This window comes from Microcebus murinus, chromosome 20 (assembly GCF_040939455.1).
Source record: "Microcebus murinus isolate Inina chromosome 20, M.murinus_Inina_mat1.0, whole genome shotgun sequence".
NCBI lineage: Eukaryota > Metazoa > Chordata > Mammalia > Primates > Cheirogaleidae > Microcebus > Microcebus murinus.
The window spans coordinates 10,501,083-10,521,184 of NC_134123.1; the positions used below are offsets into that span (position 1 = coordinate 10,501,083).

Below are 20,102 nucleotides of genomic sequence, written 5' to 3' on the forward strand. Positions count from 1 at the left end.
CAGATCTAGCGGCACTGAGGGAAATGGGCATCGCCCTTGTAGTGGGCTTCTCTGAGCTTCTGTGTTGTGTGGCATTTCACTGTGGCACGGCCACGGCGTTTGGGTCGCAATTGGCTGGAAAACTGTCCTTGCATCATCCACAGATGTGCTCCGAGACCCCACCCAGCCCCACCAGGATCAAGGGACTGGCGGGAAGAATGGGGGCCCCACTGGTGTCACACACACTGACACCCCACTAAACCCCCGTCTTGGGGACACCTCTGCTCCCACGTCCTGGCCACTCGCCAGGAACCAGAACTACCCAGATGCTCCCAGCCCTGCCGTGACCTCTCGTTAGAGGAACCCACAGAGGAGGGGGCACGGGTCCCGCTTGGCACCCCCCACACGTCCCCGGTCACCACCCTGTCAAGCAACTGCCCCGTCAGACTTTACTTTCTCGATTTATTAGAATCCGCAGGATTGGTTTAGACTTTGGGGAGGTGTCCAATTTACTCATCTGGAAAGCAAAAGGGATGCCCTGCCCTGGGGCTCCCAGGGCTCCTGGGCAGATCTGGTATGAGAAGATCTGGTGCAAAAGACCCTGAAAAGTCAAACGCCAGGCAATTGTAGTTAACGTAAAACTCCTTGGAGGAGGAATGCCCAGCCCCTCCCGCCGTTCCCTTCCCGTCTCACCCCACGTCCGGGAACATGCCACAGCCCACCTCTGCCTCCGCGTCCCCAGCCCTGTCCACCCCCAGCTCTCACCAGGGCCCCCCGTTCCTCTGTGTCTCGTTGCAGGCCCCAACACCTACGAAGATGCCGCCGCCTACATCCAAGCACAATTTGAAAGCAAAAACCGCTCACCCAACAAAGAAATTTATTGTCACATGACTTGTGCCACAGACACGAATAATATCCAGGTGGTATTCGACGCCGTCACCGACATCATCATTGCCAACAACCTCCGGGGCTGCGGCTTGTACTGACCTCTTGTCCTGTATAGCAACCTATTTGGTAATGATTCCAGCACTCACAGAAAAGCTTGCGTGCACACACACACCCACACACACCCCACTCACAAATGCAAGTTGGTAAATAAACTTTAAAGAGGCATCACAAAACCTTATAAGATATATATAAATATATATTTAAAAGATCTTTTTAGTTTGTACTAGAAAGAGCTGCAGACAGAACTGACCGTCCCATAGCGCAGCGAGGTTTTCCTGGGACAGGGCACGTGAGCACACGCGTGTCGTGATGGGGGCCTGGTTTGCGAGTCCCTCCTTTTAAGGACAGCCCCGGGGTTCCACTCTCTGAGCCCCGTTTCTGTGCGCAGAGGGAGGGCAGAGCGAGGCCCGGCTGTGCAGCCGGTCCCCGGCGTCCCGCCCGCTAAGGCTGTGTGCTCTCAGTTCTGTCCTGCTGTCGTGTGAAGTCCCAACCCCTTAGGGAACGGCCAACGCCCTAAGCGCCTCCCTACCCTATACTCCCAACAGCAGAGCAATTCAAGGACTCTTCTCTTTTGGGTGGTGGTGGCAGTTAATGTCAGGAGTTGAGAAGAATCATTGCTCCGACCAATCCACTGGCTCCTGAGTTTTCTTTATTCATGGTCTCGAGGCAAGAGTCAGGGAAAGGGGAGACTCGGGCTCTGAGGGCCGGGGCTCAAGTCCCCTGCAGAGTTGAAGCCAGCCCCTCCAGGGGGGCACGTGGGAAGGAGGGGAGCGAGGGGACAGGCATGGCCAGGGGAGGGCTGGACTGTGGATCTGACCGGGGTCGGGGTCCCGGGCTGGGCTGCGCTGGGGTCTCCGCTGCTGCCCGCCTCCCCCGCGCCAGCGTTGGTAAGAATGCCCTAGGGTTTTTGGTTGGTTGGTTGGTTTTTAAAATCAAGGAAAATGGTCAGACTGGACCCCTTATCTCTCTCTCTACAGACTGCTTCACGGACTCTTTGCTGTTGACGTTGATCTCCTGGTAGCATGACCTTTTGGCCTTTGTAAGACACACAGCCTTTCTGTATCAAGCCCCTGTCTAACCTACGACCCCAGAGTGACTGACGGCTGTGTATTTCTGTAGAATGCTGTAGAATCAGGTTTTAGTTGAGTCTTTACATTTAGAATTCGAAAGGAAAAAAAAAAAAAACATTTCTCATGTGCTTTGTAGCTTAAAACAAGAAAAGGAAAACTCACCATTTCATCCATATTTCCTTTCTTTCTTTTTCTTTCAAAATAAAACCCACACACTTGCACCCACGGCCCCCAGCGCACACGCTGAGGTGCTGGGCCCGTCTGCTGCCGGGGGCTCCCGTGCGTGCGTGCGTGGGTCAGCGGCAGCGCGGGCAGGGCTTTCCAGAACGCCGCAGGCCCCGCTGCCTGCGGCCACCCGGACACCACGGGCACCACGGGCGGCGGCAGCTCCCGCCGCTCTCCCAGCCCTGCACCACTGCAAGCCCACACTCGCCCAGGTTTGTACAGCAAAAGCACAGCTCTCACTGGCCAGTAGCTGCCAAAAAGAATACAAGAAAACCTATCATAAATGGAAATAGAACCCTCTAGAAAACAATTTTCCCACCAACCCCCCTCTCTCCAGATTTCTTTTTTTTTTTTTTTTTTGTTTGTTTTTGGGTTTCTTTTGGTAGTTTTGTTTTTATTTCTGTCCTGCTGAGTACTATGTATTACACACCAGATCTGCTTCCATAGTCTTTGGGAAATGGGGTTGTGGTTTTTTTCCTTTGACATCTTAGGTTCCCCGTCTCCCCTCTCGTGTGCGTGCCCTCCCCCCACACCTTCTCGTTTGTTTCAGTGACCTGTGTTCGCTCTTTCTCATGTGGGATTGTTTGTGCTGCAGATAAAAAGAACAACAAAAAAATTTTTAAATACCGTTAAGATGGAAAAAAAAAACAAAAAATTTTAAAAACAGATGGAATGTAGTGTTTACATTAAAGCCACAGTTTTCATGATCAGTCCTATGTCATTTCTACTTTGACCAGTATCCAAACCCCAAACCTCTCCACAGTTTCACTTTTCAGACTTAATATTTGCTGAAGAAGACCAGTCACAGCCATTTCAAATAAGGAGGAGGCAAAAAGACAAAACACAAAAAAATAAAAAATTTAAAAAAACTTGAAAAAAACAAAAGGAAAAAAGAAAAAAAAAAAAGCCCACGGGTCTTTCTAAGCCTTTCTATTCCCAATCGGTGAGGTTTCTGTGCTATCTTACACACTGCCAGTCTACTTCTCTGACTAATGGAAAATTCATGTGTAGCTCAATAAAGAGAATGTTTGTCTGTATTGCCGAGTCTCTCACCCTCTGCCTTCCAGCCGGTGGTCTTCAAGGTGGGCGTCACTGACAGGAAAGGGAAGGAGGGACGTGGCTGGGAGGCTAGTGGGTAAGGAGTCCCCCCTACAGGCCCTTCTCCACGTCCCCCTCGGTGCTGCTCCTAGGCCACCAGCTCAGAGTGAGTCTGGGGACAGCTGTCCACTGTCACTGGGGAGCAAGGGCCAGGGAACAGGCCTCTCCCTGCCTGTGACACCCTCTTCAGCCCCCTAGCCCCCACCCCACCTGCTCCCAGCCCCTCTGCACTCTCGGCTGCTGCCTGCCGTTTTTTGAGAACAGGTGGAGCCGAGGATTAGAAAGGGGAAGTGGAGGGAGGGCAGGTAATCTCAAATCTGCCCGTACAGGATCCCGTGGGGGTTGCACCACAGTGAGAGAATGGGTGGTCCCAAGAATGAGGCCACATTGCCTGGGCCCTCTGCACCCAAGGGGTCACATCCACTCGCCGCAGGCCAAGGACAAGCTCTGGGCCAGCCAGACTGGCCAGGAAGTTTTCTTTCGGTCCTTTGCCTCCCATAAGCGGCCCCAGAGGACGGAGGGCCCTCGAGGGCACCTGGATGCAGGGGGCACAGGAAGCCTCTGCAGGCCAAACGTGGGGGTAACTGCAGCCTGGCACCCTGATCCCTGTCTGCCCCAGGCTGGAGGTCTCGCTGTGTCTCCCCTAGACTGCTGAGCTTTGGCTGCAATACCGAGCAAAGCAGCTGAGACTGGGACCTGGAGGGCACAGCAGCCCACTGAGATCTTTGCAGCACGTCCACGGTGGTGGAGTCCACGCTGCCAAGCGCAGTGTCGGGCCGCCTTTAGTGAGCCGGGGAGCCTCCAGGGCAGCTAGCTGGAATCCGCTCCATGTCCCCAGCAAGTAGGAATTATCAGCTCAGGCCTCTCCCTGGCAGTTTCCAATGGTCTTTTGAACCTAGTGGGGGTGGAGATTGGGGTTGATGTGGTTTCGTGCATTCCCAACCAGTCGGGCAGCCCGTGCACCTGCTGGGCAGCGCTTGTCTGCCAGGGCTTCACCCCAGCTTGGTACCCACAGAGAGGGCACACGAACTCCACCTCCACTGATGGGAGCGCTCGCAGTCCAGGCCACTGCCTTGACTCCCTAACACTGGTCTTGGGGGACAAACTGAGATCCAGATGAAGGCTGAAAGGAAACCGTGACATTCTCTACATATGTCATATCCAAATTTGTCTAAAAGTGAGCCATATTCTCATAGGGCTCTTTCCTAAATTTCAAATGAGATTTGTAGATAAACCAACAGATTTTGCCTTATTTATCTTAAAAGGGAGGAAGCACTTTGGAAGGGATTCAGGGAAAAGGCCAATTAAATTAGAACAAGGAGCGTAGTGGGCAGAACCTTGTTGGAAATTTTTAAAAAGCTCCGCAAGTGGTTCTCATGTGCAGCCAGGTTCCGAGCCGCTTCTAACCTAAAGGCGGGAGGGATGCGAGGTGCAGGCTCCAGGTGAGGCCTGCCCCCGCACAGCCCTGAGCTCCTGCCCGGAGTGGGGAGCCACACCACAGAGATCAAGGAACGCGCTGTCTACACACGGCTCAAGTGGGAATCGGGTCCACGAGGCCGCCTGGGCACCCGGGATTCACATCACCGCGGACCATCATTCTCCATGTACATAAGAGCCTCAAAATTTGCAACCACAAAAACAAAAATTGTCTCAAGTTAGTGGCAAGTTGGACTCAAAAAAAGAAAAAGAGATATTTATAATGTTTAAAATTATTTTATAAATTAAAAAAAAAATTGAGAACCAAGAGGTCAACGAAACAGGGCCAGTAAGAAAATGGAGAGCGCAATGCAGACTAGTTCCGAAAGCGCCCAGAGGGCAAGGGTGACCCAACCGCCACCGCCAGAGCCTGAACACTCCTTGTGCTGCGTTCACACACAGCCGGGCCCCAGGCCAGCAGCAGCTGTGCTGCTCCAGCGGAGCCCAGCTGAGGGCCAGCGGCCTGTCCCTGCCAGCTTGGGGACAGGGTCCTGGGATGGGGAGCTACCCAGCAACTGCCTCTGCCCTCAGCACCTGTCCTAGGTGCCCCCAGGAAGTGCCGAAAGCCAGGGGACTTCCGTAGCACCTGAATCCTTAGCTGTCAGGTGCCAAATCTACGGGTGGTGGAGGACTTCTCTCCGTGGTCATTTTAAGCTACTTAAGGGATTTCTCCTGCTCCGATCACTCTCATGTTGCTGTATTTCAATGTTCCAGGACCCTCTAAAATTGACTCCAAAAATTTTCTTTTCACACATCTGAAACGTAAGAACATGTGGAATTTCAGTGTCATCTTTAATTAGTGTGTACCGTGCAAAGTATAACATGATTCAAGGAAAATAAAATAACCTTTTTCTCCCCACTCACCTTGAAAAAAACATGAAATAAATATGAGAGGAAGAAAATTCATTTCTGCCCTCTCCAAATAAAATGCTAGGAAAAATAAAAGTTCCCAATTCAAAAGGATGGAAAGCCCTCCAACCAAAATGGTACACACAAAATCAAGGTGGGAGTCCATGTTGGCACCCCTGAGAAAAGCTGCCTTAGAATTCCAGCCACACACAACACACTAGAAGAGTTTGCTTTTTATTATTTTTTTTTACAATAAAAACAAACAGCTATGCTCTCAGCAAAACAAATTAAAAAAAAAATCACAGAAATTTACTAACAGCATTTCAAAGTAAGGCTTCTGAAAGATTTATTGAAATAAATTATCTCTGCCTAGTCACCTATCACCCTTTTTTCAATTACTTTTCAACATTCTAAAAACTTTCAGTTATGTAAAATACATTTAACTTTGCCGATTATTTTGGATAATACTGGATTTTCCCAAAAGGACTATCATAAAACTATGCTTCCAAACATTAAAAAAACTTAATCCAATGGGACATAAAACTGAACTATGTAACCTATGATTGCATGTTTCAAACCCTTAAAGTTAAATGTGTGAAGAATTTGAAAAGATTTGGGACCTGGGTCTGCTCCGAGGCATGTGGATTCGACATCTCACCTCTCTGTATCAAACCAATAGGAACAAAGAAAATGAAGGGCTCCAGAGAAGAAAGATATAAAAGTTATCTTTTATTTCTTCAATAAAGCCCTCCAAAATTTGCTCTCCCATCTCGCAAGGCCCCCACGTCTTCTCCAAGGACCAAACCCACAGGCTTTGTTGGCATTGCCTAATTTACCTGACCAAGGAGTTTCAACCATAAACCAAAGCTCGCTGCTCAACCCATCCCGCGTGCAGAGGGGCGAGGAGAGGCGGAGAGGAGAGGGGACACGCAGGTGTCCTCGTGGGATGCAAGAGCACCAGAGTTAACGGAAATAAAGCCAGCTTTGGATCGGGGGCTCAGAGAGCCGTCCCAAATGTCATGGGACCAGGGTCACCTCCGCGCTCTGCAGCCCTGGGCTTTCCGCTCCTCTGCTCCAGGTGTCAAACCAAGAGTTCTTTTTCCAAGATACCCTGCCAGCTCGAGGGTCCCCGAGCCGGTGGGTCTGGCCTCCGGCGCATTCTGCTTGCTTCCCCAACAAGGACAGCATTGATACGGGAGATGTGGCCCCGGCTCGGAGTCGGGCTCCCGCTGCACATCTCCTCAGCGCTTTGCACTCACCTTCCCCAGCGCTCTTCCTGCCGCACGTGGTGCTCGGCCCCGCCTCTGCTGAGACTCACGCAGAAAGCAGTATCGGGCTGCCCGCTGCAGGCAGGTGGCCGCCCCCCTCCTCCCGATCGCCCCACCCCCGAGAAGCCAGTCGATGCAGAAGAGGTCATGCCTAGAGTTAATGTGCAGTGTTTCTAAGGGGAAGAGAAATGTCACATAGAAAGTATTACAAAGAGGGATTAAATCTGTCAGCTGTCCAAACACTATAAGACCACATGCTTTATACAGCGGCAATGCAGTCGAGCCCGCTTCTCCGCGCGGCGGCCGGAGCGGACGGGCCTCTTCCGCCGGGCGCGGGCTCAGGAGGCGGCGGGCCAGGAAGCGCTAGGAGGTCTGCTGCTTCTGAAGTCTCCGTTCGGCGGCGGCGGCCAGCATCCTTCGACGCAGGGTCACAGGGTCAGAGGACGCGCCTTCTGGGGGGAGGAAGCTCTCTGAGGCCCTGTCATCTTCAGAACTTTTGTTCAAGAACCGCCTACAGAAAGCAAGAGTCACGTGAGAGATATGAGGCTCTGGAACGCGGGCAGAATGGCTCTGTGTTTTAAATTCCCCCGTTTCCCAGGCACCTTCATGAAGCTGTCACTCGGCACCGGCCCACGAGAAAGACATCTACCCCTGACCAGGTGAGCAGAGAGCACTTCACGCCAGGGAGGAGCCTGTCCCCACGCCCAGCACAGAGTCCCCACAATCATGAGGTCTGTGCAGGGCACAAAACCCACCCGAATGAACACAACACTGGCCCCGTCCTCAAGAGTGGAAATAACCCCCCCAGTCCACTACACGCCGCAGCTACCACACTGGGCAGAGAGGCAGCGTGGTCCCGAGAGAGGACTTGGACAATGACACCAAGGCCAGGCCAGTGTTACCTGTCTAGGCCTCAGTTTCTCCAGCCATAAGTCTGCCAAAAGGGTATAGCAGCGCTCCCTCTTAGAGCAGTTCACATCTTAATCTAAGGCCTAGAGCGTCTGGCGTGCACAGCTCTCCCACACGAGCATGGCTGGAGACGTCCAGCAGAGACGAGTGACAGCACCAGCCCCTGGACGTTACCAGCTGCGCCCACTGCTGCCAGAGCCTCTTGTTCACTCAAGAGTCTCGTAATCTGAGTGTTTGCGTGACATGTAATGGCTCTGCAATGCTGACATCTGTGGACCCAACGCGACAACCACACTTAGCCGCTGGTTCCCGACCCGGGCTTTGTAGCCACCGGGCCCGGAGAACCAACTTACTTGCGGGCTTGCTGCAGCAGGTCGTCCTTACGCTGAACCAACATGCGCTGCCTCTCGTCGGCAGACTTGGAGAAGCGGCTGCCCCGAGCCTCGAAGTCCTCTGCCTCGCTGGGCTCCGCTTCCGCCTCGCTGAAGTCCAGCGCCTCGTCCAGGCGGGGACTGAGGTCCAGCGGCACGCGCTCGGCCTGGGCACGGGGGAGCAAGGAGGCGGGTGTGAGCGGGGCCGCCCCCCGAGCAGATGCATCCAGCAGCTGGGCGCACCCTAGACAGGTCCCTCTGGACTCACAGAGGCCCAGCGCCAGCCAGGGAGGCAGGAAATGGGAGCCGCACGCAGACGCATCGGGGGGCGCAGGGCAGCCCTGCTGACGAGGCCTGTGTACCACTAGGACAGCACCTGACTCACACGAGCAAACGATCACTGTACGAAAACCACACGCAGCTCCACGCTGTGCTCTTGTAACACAAAGTTAACTGCTAGTTTGCATTCTGGGAATTTTCTGCTCAAGTCTACTAATTGCTCAAAAATTTTAAAAAGTTTTATCATATCCACTGCACAAAATAGAGTCAAGCAGGTAAAAAAGGTAAATATTAGCCATCTTTTAAAATAACAGACATAATAGATTGCGTGGTTCCTTGTGTAGAGGATGTTAGAATGGGGCTCTTCCCTGGTTTGGGGTGAAGCTCCACAGGCCACGACAATGGCCAGGCGCCCCCCCACGCTCACGCAGGTGCCAACCATCCGGGCTGCTCACACTACCAGATGCAGACCCAGGCTGCCGTTGTTGCCCGCCACCCACTTCTAGGTACGACAGAGCGGAGGCAGAGGAGCTCCTGGTGTGCGGAGCTTCTCTGTACCCACCCTCAGCCCCTTCTCCTGCCCTCAGCTGAGCCCAAGGGGGCTCAGGAGACCCACGTGGAGAGCCTGACTCGTATCCCCTAGCGTCTGGGAGACACAGGGACTGGCGACTACATACACCTGACAAATTTGAAAGAAACTGGCTGCAGCAGACAAAAAAACGGGATGTGTGTGCAGTGATGGGAGCCAAGTTCCGCTAACTACAGGTAACACCGTGCATCCTGGCATTTAAATGGAGGGAACCAGCCTAAGGTCGCTGAAAATAGACTTATGCCCCAAAGGACTACTTGGAGGGGCAATGTGACCCCCATGAAGGCAGGGGTGGTCATAAATAGCTGGCCCGAGTTCAAAGGAAGCACATTTGAGGAAGTTTCTGGTGCAAGATGGGGCAGGGAGATAGTTGTGACATATACGCACACATACACGTACACACGCATGTACACGGGCAGCTGGCGTCTCGTCGGCCCATCCCAACCCTCTCCCCCTAGCCTGACCCTACAGCAGTTAGAAGGAAACAGCTAGTGAGTAGAGGAGGAGAGGAAAGAAAGAAAGCGGAAGCCCCTTGCTTAGCCCCCACTCTGCCGCAGGCTTCCACACCTGACAGACCGGCCTGAGCTGGGCGGCGCAGACTCAGAACTGAGGAAGAGTGGGGTCGATGGACTTACTGGGCTAGACTGAGGTTTTCATTAACATTGTTATGCAAGGACTTAGCAGATCCTGAGAAATGACCAAAAAATGTTACCTAGCACGTTTCCTTGTGAAATGAGTACTTTCCTCTACTACAGTAAAAAAAAAAAAAAAAAAAAAAAAAAAATCCAGAAATGTTCATGCTAACTCTAAACACAGAGTTGAGGTAAGACAGAGATAGAACGTGCTGTACCCCCAGCTGTCCCCCCAAGCCAGTCGAGCGTTTGTAGCTCAGCTAAGCCAGCTACCCCAAAACAGCAAACGTAGAAATGAATCCTTTCTTCAGAAGCCATGCACCATTCTTCCAATGACGTACATCCAACTATAGATTTGGATACGAAAATTTTAACCCAAAAACAGATCTGAAGAAGTCCTAGTAGTTTTTACTGTTTCCTATTTGCAGGAAAAACATGAGAGGTGGGAGCAGCCTCCGTGTCACTTACCAGTGACAGTCACTGCTTCCAGAAGAGCCCTGGGCCACCCTGGTGAGGAAGGCAGCAGCACCTTAAGCCCAAGCCCACGTGCAGGAAGGCCCGCACGTCACAAACAAGGAGACACAAAGACAGGATTGTCTGGTTTTTATTTTGGGGCTCATAACAAAATGCTCTGAAAGTGTGGTCACTGATGACGCGAATGGGAACGACAGCAGACGCACAGGAGCTGGAGCCCCTGGCGTAGGGCTGAGGGCACAGGGGAGTGATGCCAGACAGAGGGGCTGCTCTGGTTAGGGTAGGCTGCCCAAGTCACCCAAAGTGGTTCCCAAGACAGCCACGCTTCCCCACATCAAACTGGCTCAGGAGGCCTTGTTTTTGCAAAATGATAGAAGTACCTGGAAATCCTGAGTTGGACCAGGGAGGTGTGGGGGAGAGTATGGCCATGGCCTCAGCTCCCTTGCCCTAGTGCACCCCCATCTGGCTCCTCCTGCCCTTCTTTGGGCTCCCACTCAAGCTGAGGTGGCAGGGCTGGCTTGGGGAGCCAGAGTCCGTTCTCCTGCAGGGCACGAGGGCAATCCCCAGGGAGTGGGCCGCAAGCCCTGTGTGGACACGCGGCCCACGCTGCGGGCACAGCCTAGTTTGTCCATCTTTAACACTGAGACAGATACAGCACACAGCCTTGTTTTGTACTCTCGCCCTACACACACTTCACAAACATCAGGACAGAGACGACCACTGCCAGGGACCACAATACCCCTCCACATTCCCGTGGACTCGCTCTTGCTAGCACGCTGATCTTACCTGAGTAGAAGTTTCTCCCTCTTCCTGGTCATTGTTCGGCCTTTCCACGGGGCTGTTCAGTGCAGGTCTAATGCTCTCTGACCGCTGAAAGAGAAACGGGACCACAAACAGCGCAGAGTCATTCGGAAATTAAATAACATACAGGGAAACCCTGAAGGGCAGAGGCTGCTTTGGTCCCTAACAGTCTGTAACTTTAACGAAGTCTACAGCATCGAGGAAATTATCTTTAGCGGGTGCAGGCCATTAACCAACGCTGCGCGTGCTGTGGGGTCCGGCCCCGTCCCTCGAGTCCGACCGTCTCAGTGCTGGCCAGGTCCTGTGTGTCACTCGCTGCCTGAGCACTTTCTCTGGCTGCACGAGGTAACTCTGCCAGCCCCAGAGGCAGCCCTCAACCAGTGACTGATGGGAATTAGTGGCTAAACACCCCGGCTGCTCACCTCTCAGGAGGGATAATATGTTCTCCACTGGGTTCCAGAGGGCCCAGGTGGGAGTGAGCGTTAGTCACTCAGGGGGTAACTTGCTTGATAACTAACCCTTTACTGGCCGCGTTCCTTCCCTATTTCACATCCCTCCCACTACCAATGATTCCTGGGATCGCCTCCCAAATTAACTGTTTGCATTCGAATCCCTGTTTCAGGGTCTGCTTCTGGGAAAATCCAAGGCCAGGAACCAGGCCAGATAGCCGAGCACTGGGGCGCCACATCTACCATGTTTCCCCAAAAATAAGACAGGGTCTTATATTTATTTTTCCTTAAGAAGACACCCTAGGGCTTATTTTCAGGAGTTGTGTTATTTTTTAAGTATGGTACAACAATCTACATTTATTCAAATATAGTTAAGTCATCTTCTTCTGGAACATCATCATAACTCTCCAAACCCCGAATTCCATCCTGAATTTCTTGCGACTCTATTTCCTTTAGAACCATTGGCCCCAATCTCTCACGTCAAGCACTAGAGCTCTCATGGGGCAGATGAGAAGGGCTGCTCGTCTTCTTTACTGCTCCACGACGACATGCATGGGTTGTGCAGATGCACTGCGTAGCCATGCCCATCACTAGGTCTTATTTTGGGGGTAGGGCTTCTATTGCGCAAATGCTTAGAAATCCTGCTAGGGCTTATTTTATGGGTAGGTCTTAATTTTGAAGAAACACGTTAGTATCTTAGCCCATGTGATGGAGTCCATGTACCTTCTCTCTTCAATGAGTCTCAAGGTTTAGAATTTTATTAGTAGACTTCCATATATTTTTGCACACTGAAAATGAATAATTTTTGATAGATTATTCCTTGGTCATATATAAGTCTCTTGGTCCTGCCAGAAAACTCATCTATAATATATTAACACTTCTTGTACCCATCAAAGTGTTTATGTGATGGGCCGGAAAATCTGACCTCCTTTAAAAATCAAAAATACCTCAGAGAGATGTGAATCATACCGAATGGAAACCACACCAATGCGCAGAGCCAATCAGGGACAGATGGCATTATTCACCCCTCTGCCTATTTTTGTAAATAAAGTTTTATTGGAACAGTCTTGCTCATTCATTTACATATTTTTAAAAAGCACTTTGTGAATTTGCATATCATCATTGCACAGGGGCCATGCTAATCTTCTCTGTATTGTTCCAATTTTAGTGCCTGTGCTGCCCAAGTGAGCACTTCATTTACATATTGTCCACAGCTGCTTTAGTGCCACAACAGCAGAGCTGAGAAGCTGCAACAGGGACTGTAATGGCCTGCAAAGCCTAAAAAAAATGTATTATCTGCCCTTTACAGAAAAAAATTGTTGATCCTTGTCCAACAGGACCCGATGCCATGACCTCCTAGACTGGCAAGGCCAGGCTGGTTTGCAGTGTACATCTGTACAAAAAATTACCCGAACACATTTGCCCTTGTCTTTGGTGGGTCTGTTCTCAGTCACTAGTTAGGGAAAGTTAGGGAGTTTACAGAAACCCTGCATTAAATCACAAATGATACTCAGTTGTTAAGTAACTAAAAAAGTTACTCTAGAGCAGGGGTCCTCAAACTTTTTAAACAGGGGGCCAGTTCACTGTCCCTCAGACTGTTAGAGAGTGCGCACTATGGGCCCAGGACGAGTCAGCTGCTAAGCAGGACAGGCAGTGGCGGCAAAATCACTCAGAGGGCCGGATAAACGTGCTAGGCGGCCTGCATGTGGCCCGCAGGCCATAGTTTAAGGACGCCTGCTCTAGAGAATTAAACATGAAAACAGATTCCATTTGTCATGCTTAAAACCGGTTTTACCTGTGTGGGGAAAGGTACTTGAATCCGTCCTTCTAAAATGTTGTCTGTTGTTATTTCCACTGACCGTGTCAGCTGCAGGTCCTGCAGCACTAGGTGGTATGGAACCTGGGGAAACATCTCCTGAATCTGATGAGCCTGTAGGAATACAGACAGAGCAGAAACATTCATTCTCGACAGTGAGTCACTGAGGCATAGTGCATGGCAGGCAGTGACTTCGACGTCATGCCTCAAAAACACAGCAAGGAAGCCACTTCTAGTCTGAAGATCACCTTCAAACTACAGTCCCTTTAGTAGTATTTTTCCAGGATGCCAACAGGAAACTGGGAATAAAAATAAAAAAGCAGAGAAATCCCACTGGATCCCAACACAGGCTCAACTAGAATATTCTAGTTTTTAAAAGAATTAATTTTAAAGCTCAGTATAACTTCAGCATAAAAATGTGTTCTCCTTAAAGATGTAATTCCTAAAATTTAGGAACAAACCTCTGAAACACGTAACGGGTGAAATTCAAATGCATTATGTTAAGTGAAAAGAGTCTGACTAAAGAGCCCAATTGCATGATTCCATTTATATGACATCCTGGAATAGGCAAAATTAGAGGCAAAGAAAATTCGTAAGTGGTTGCCAGGAGCTGGAGGCGGGGGAAGGAAGTGACTCCAAAGGGGCAAGATGAAATTTTGGAGGGGGGATGGAACAGTTCTCTCTCTTGATTACGGTGATGGTTACACAATGGTGGGAGCTGAACCGGACACTACTCTGGGAGGCCGAGGCGGGCGGATCGTTTTGAGCTCAAGAGTTCAAGACCAGCCTGAACAAGAGGGAGACCCTGTTGCTATTAAAAAATATATAGAAAGAAATTAGCTGGACAACTAAATATATATATATAAAATTAGCTGGGCATGGTGGTGCATGCCTGTAGTCCCAGCTACTTGGGAGGCTGAGGCAGGAAGGTCCACTGAGCCCAGGAGTTTGAAGTTGCTGTGAGCTAGGCTGATGCCATAGCCCCAAGGCAACAGAGTGAGACTGTCTAAAAAAAAAGATTGCAAATGCCTAGTACTGCCCTGGAGCTGTAGTTTTCAAAGTGTACTCTAGAAACTACTCAGAGTCCACTTACGGCTCTAGGGTGGGCAGGTGTGCAGGGGTGGCAGGCACAGGCCCGGGACACCACCACCCACACTTCCATCCAAGCAGCTCCAGATTTTATTTTTGCTTTTCACATACATATATTTATTTTATAAATACTTATGTTTGAGGTTTTATTTGTGGAAAAGTCCCAAAAATTTAAACAAATAAAGAAAATGGAGGAAAAAATAATTGCTTTAGGATCACATATAAAGTCTATTATTGAGCTACTAGCTCCTAAGGAACATGTCGTTACGAACTATACGGGAGGGGGGCCATGTCTCAACACCAGGCGATGCCTGCAGAGCTTTGCTCAGACCACTGCTGGTGGGCGCTGGCAGGAAAATCCGTGCTCAGGGGCCCCAGGACCTCCACATTCCAGTGTTCATGTAAATATGAGTTGATGATTTTCCTCCTAGGTCAAATCAAAGCTAACTGGGGAAGACTACATAAAAATCTCTATAAGACAAAATTCTTCTCTATTCTTAAACAGCTTCCCCCTCATTTCCCAAATAAAAAAATCCTTAAGACTCATTTTACTAGACCACATCTTTTCTTCTAGAAAATCCAGCAAGTTAAATATTGGATCTTAATAAAAAAAATGCATGGTTCCAGTAAATTAGTTCTACTAAAAACAGTGCATTCCAAACCATCACAGAGCTGGAGGAAGAACAGCCAGGGCCTGCCTGAGAATTCTAAACACACCAATTCCAAGAATGAAATTCTCATTCCTAGGAGGGTCACGCGCCATGACGCCTGACTTTATTAAGGAGACAGGTGGGATGGTCCAGCCGCAGAGCCTCAACAGTTGCCTGATACCGAAGAACCCACAGAGCCTGCCACGAGCCCAGCAGTGGCCATACTGGGCTGCTGCACTGCCAGACCACCTAGGCCCACTGTGATGTCACTCTTGCTCTCTGCAGCTGACCTGGCTGAGGGTTTCATGGAGAAGCCCTCAAAGAGCCAGCAGGAGCCATGCCTCCTCCTCCTTTTTTAATAATGGTCAAAAACTGATAAAATTTACCATCTTAACCATTTGTAAGTGAATAGTAGGCCCTCATATTCTCAGGTTTCACATCCTCAGATTCAACAAACCGTGGATCTACAATGGTTGTACTAGACATGTACAGGCTATTTTTCATGTCATTATTTCCTAAACAATGCAGTATACTAACTATTTACATGGCATTTATATTACATTAGGTAATACAAGTAATCTAGAGATGGTTTAAAGCTGCGGTTCCCAACCCCTGGGCCATGGACTGGTATCAGGAACCAGGCTGCACAGCAGGAGGTGAGCAGCAGGTGAGTGAGCTGCGGGTGAATGAGCGAGCCTTCATCCGTATTTACAGCCGCTCCCCATCACCCGCATCACCGCCTGAGCTGCACCTCTTATCAGTGGCATTAGATGCTCATAGGAGCACAACCCTACTGTAAACTGCACATGTAAGAGATCTGGGTTGCACACTCCTTATGGGAATCTAATGCCTGATGACCTGAGGTGGAGCAGAGGCGGTATGCTAGCGCTGGGGAGCTGCTGCACATACAGATTATCACTAGCAGAGAGGTCTGACGGCACAATAAATGTAACGTGCTTGAATCATCCCGAAACCATACCCTCCTCCCCCTCCCCCCACTAATCCATGAAACTTGGTCCCTGGTGCCAAAAAGGTTGGGGGACCTTTAAATCATCCAACTAAAAATATATATACAAAAAATTAGCCAGGCATGGTGGCGCATGCCTGTAGTCCCAGCTACTCGGAGGCTGAGGCAGGAGGATTGCTTGAGCCCAGGAGTTTGAGGTTGCTATGAGCTAGGCTGACGCCACAGCACTCTAGCCCGGGCAACAGAGTGAGACCTGTCTCAAAAAAAAAAAAAAAAAAAAAATCCTCCAGGGCCCCAGCCTGGGCAATATCAAGACCTTGTCTCTACAAAAAATAATTTTAAAGAATTAGCTGGGCATGGTGGTGCATACCTGCAGTCCCAGCTACCTGGGAGGTTGGGGCAGGAGGATCACTTGAACCCAGGAGTTTGAGGTTAAAGAGAGCTATGATGCCACTGCACTCCAGCCCAGGCAAAAGAGTGAGGCACTGTTTCAAAACAAAAAAACTCCAGGGGATTCAGGCATAGGGGACACTCAACAATATTATGAGGTTTACCCACAGGAGCTCCACCAGGTTCCTGCAGTAAAATATCTGAGAAAAGTCTCCTGCTTTCAGCAGGGGAGGGGAAAACCCATGCTGAAATAAGTCGGAGCACTCTGTTCTCAAGGCCTGCCCTCAGGAGAAACTGTTTAACCAGAACTGAATCTGCTGGGCTTCACCAGAGCCAAACCGACTGGGGACCTCCAGCCCACGCTAGCCATCCTGTCCCACGTGAGAAGGGGAACTGAGAAGTACACGTGAAGTTCACGGTCAGAGGCACAGACTCACCTGGAGACTGAGACCTGATCACAGGACCAGAGAAAGCTTCCCCGCCCCCCACACCTCACACACATCACTATAGACCTGTTTGCCACAGTCCTTTTTACACAGCACCTCACGTTCAGCTATCGTGAACAAATTCTCAGGCATACTAAAAGACAAAAAAGGCATTATGAAGAGACAGAGCCAGCACCAGAACCAGACACAGTAGGGGATGATGGGAATTTAAATTGGAAATTTAAAACAACTATGACTAACATGCTAAGAGCGCTAATGGATAAAGTAGACACCATGTAAGAACAAATGGGCAACAGAAGCAGAGATGGAAATTCTAAGAACAAAAAGGAAATACTAGAGATCAAAACACTACAGTAGAAGTGCAGAATGCCTTTGATGGGCTTATTAGTAGACTAGACACGTATGAGAGAAGAATGTCTGAGCTTGAGGATATCTCAATATAAATTTTGAAAACTAAAAAGCAAAGAGAATAAAAACTGAAACAGAGCAGAATATCCAAGGATGGTGAGATAGCTACAAAAGGCATAAATATACATAGTGGCAATACCAGAAGGAGAAGAAAAAGGGAAAGGAAGAGAAGAAACATTTGAAACAATAATGACTGAGAAGTTCCCCAATGTTAGACACCAATCCACAGATCTCAAAATATAGCAAGAATAATAAATGCCAGAATAACTATACCTGGGATATCATATTCAAATTCTAGAAAGTCAAAGATTAAGAAAAAATCCTAAAAGAAGCCCAATGAAAAAAAATACCTTACCTATAGAGGAGCAAAGATAAGAATTACATCAACTTCTCAGAAACCTGCCAGCAAGAAGAGAGTGAAGGGAGATATTTAAAGTTGAGAGAAAAAACCCACTAATGTAGTTCTATACCCTAAAAAATTATCCTTCAAAAGTGAAGGAGAAATAAAGACTTTTTCAGACCAACAGAAATTGAGGAAATGTGTTGCTAATAGTCCTGCCTTACTAGAAATGTTAAGAGAAGTTCTTTGGAGAAAAAGAAATTGATATAGGTCAGAAATGCAGATCTACATGCAAAAGAAGAACATCAGAGAAGGAATAAGATAAAATGAAAATTTTTATTTTTCTTATTCTTAAATGATCTATCAGATAAGTTTGTTCAAAATAATAGCAACAATTCAATTACCTATGCTTGTGTCTATATATATATATATGCTTATGTACCCATATATATGCAAAATTAATGACAGCAATAAATGATACAAGGACGGAAGGGAGGAATTAGATTGTTTTATTATAAAGCACTCATGCAGTGGTATCCACTATTTGAAAATGGAGTTGGATTAGGCGCAAATGTATATTGCAAAGTCTAGGGCAGCCACTGAAGAAAGTAACAAGAAGTATAACTAATATGCTAAAAAAGGAGCAAAAATGGAATCCTACAAAATGTTCAATTAAAACCACCAAAGACAAAAATAGAAACAAGAATCTAGGCAACAAAAATGATAGAAATTAATCCAAATATATCAATAATCACTTTGAACATCAATGGTCTAAACATACCAATTAAGACAGAGATTGTCAGAGTTGAATTAAAAAATAAAACCTAACTATATCTGTTCATAAGAAATCTAATTTAAATATAAAGTCACATACAGATAAAAGAAAACAGATAGAGAAAAATATATCACCATGCTAACACTAATCAAAAGACCAGAAGCAGCTATATTAATTTCACAGAGCAGACTTCAAAGCAAGAACAGCTATCAGGGATAAGAAGGCCATTAGAAAATGATCATGAGTTCAGTTCTCCAAGAACACATAACATCTTTAATGTGTGTACACACCTAACAACAGACCATCAAACTACATGAGGCAAAAACTAAAAGAGCCACAAAGGGAACACATGAATCCAGTATCAAGAGCTGGAGACTACAACACTACTCCATCAAAACCAGACAGACCAAGCAGGCAGAAGATCAGTAAGAACAGAGTTGAACTCAACACCACCATCGATCAACTGTATACAATCAATATCCATAGACTACTTCGTCCAACAGCAGCAGAACACATATTTTTCTCAAGCTCACCTGGGACATTCACCAAGACAGCCCACATTCTAGGCCATAAAACACACTTTAACAAATTTAAAAGAATAGAAACTATACAATGTCTGTTCTCAGACTACAGTGGAATTAGACTAGAAATCAGTAACAGAAGAAAACTGGAAAATCCCAAAATACATGGAGATTGAACAAGTCCTTCTAAATAACACACAGATCAAAGAAATCTGAAGATAAATTTAAACGTATTTTGAACTAAATGAAAATGAAAACACAACATCAAAATTTGTGAGATGTGGTGAAAGCAGGGCCTGGAGGAAGTTATATAGCCCTGTGTGCACACATTAGAAAACAAGATCTAAGAATCAATAAAGTAAGCTTCCACCTTAGGGAACTTTAGCTCCTATGCATTTTTCAATCCACCACAAAGCAGTATTCTAGCCCTCAGGCCACGAAAAGTGCTTGTTCTTCTCCAGCTAATCAATTACTTCCACTCTGCCAAAGCCAGCATGCCCTTCTGTGACCTCACCTTCTAAGAATTCCCACACACTTGACTCTTCCCTCCTGGAAACCCAAACTCCTCTGGGCTTGTGCTGTCACTTTCTCCTGGTTTCCTCTCGATTGGCTGTCATAGCTTCTCCCCCTCTGCTAGACCTCTGTCCCCTGCTTTAGATGTCACCTACAGACCTAAAATTCCCAAGGTGCACCTCTTGCTTCTTTTCTTCACTGAGGTCCAGAATGGCCTCCGTGACATCCCAAACCTGCCCAAACATAAAGCTGCAGCCCAGTCCTCAAGCCTGTTCCTCCCGGAGCCTTGCCTATCTCAGTACATGGGACCACCATCGACTCAGCTGCTTAACCAGAACCTACACCTAGCTTTCACTCCTCCCCTCCCTCACCCCACTGCCACCCCATCCAAATCAAAGCATCAAGTCCTGTCAGCTCATCTTACAACAGTATCTTAAATCTGCCCTTTCTTTTCATCTGTATTTCTAACATCCCATCCAAGCCACCACCATTTTAGTTTGCCTAAACTACTGCAACAATCTCCTAACCTGTTTCACTGCTTCCATTTTTGATCCTCTAAAATTCACTCTCCCCCCAGAAGCAAATCCATTCTTTAAAATGTCCCGTCAGTCTCCTGGTAGTGGTGGTGATGGAGGACTGTATAAAAAGCTTTGAGTGGCCTTCAAATACTTTCATTATAAGACTTAAACTTGTGGCCGGTGCTCATGCCTGTAATCGTAGCACTCTGGGAGGCCAAAGCAGGATTGCTCAAGGTCAAGAGTTCAAAACCA

The 20,102-nt window shown here is 48.4% G+C and overlaps 2 protein-coding genes and 1 non-coding gene across 3 annotated transcripts in view; 1 reads left to right on the forward strand and 2 right to left on the reverse strand.

The window, feature by feature from the left end:
• GNAO1 (G protein subunit alpha o1) overlaps window positions 1-3,526 on the forward strand; it is a 159,098-nt gene extending 155,572 nt beyond the window's left edge. The window contains exons 8-9 of the mRNA XM_012755944.3: window positions 778-993; window positions 1,905-3,526. Coding sequence (XP_012611398.1) covers window positions 778-965 — 188 coding nt within the window. The 3' untranslated portion in view covers window positions 966-993; window positions 1,905-3,526. The remainder of the gene's footprint in view (window positions 1-777; window positions 994-1,904) is intronic.
• A 2,337-nt stretch (window positions 3,527-5,863) lies between these two features.
• AMFR (autocrine motility factor receptor) overlaps window positions 5,864-20,102 on the reverse strand; it is a 43,615-nt gene continuing 29,376 nt past the window's right edge. The window contains exons 11-14 of the mRNA XM_012755918.3: window positions 13,213-13,347; window positions 10,954-11,037; window positions 8,176-8,360; window positions 5,864-7,424 (exon numbers count right to left, since the gene is read on the reverse strand). Coding sequence (XP_012611372.2) covers window positions 7,277-7,424; window positions 8,176-8,360; window positions 10,954-11,037; window positions 13,213-13,347 — 552 coding nt within the window. The 3' untranslated portion in view covers window positions 5,864-7,276. The remainder of the gene's footprint in view (window positions 7,425-8,175; window positions 8,361-10,953; window positions 11,038-13,212; window positions 13,348-20,102) is intronic.
• LOC142862995 (U6 spliceosomal RNA) lies at window positions 12,503-12,609 on the reverse strand. Its single transcript, XR_012913885.1, has one exon. It is a non-coding gene; the product is annotated as a U6 spliceosomal RNA (small nuclear RNA).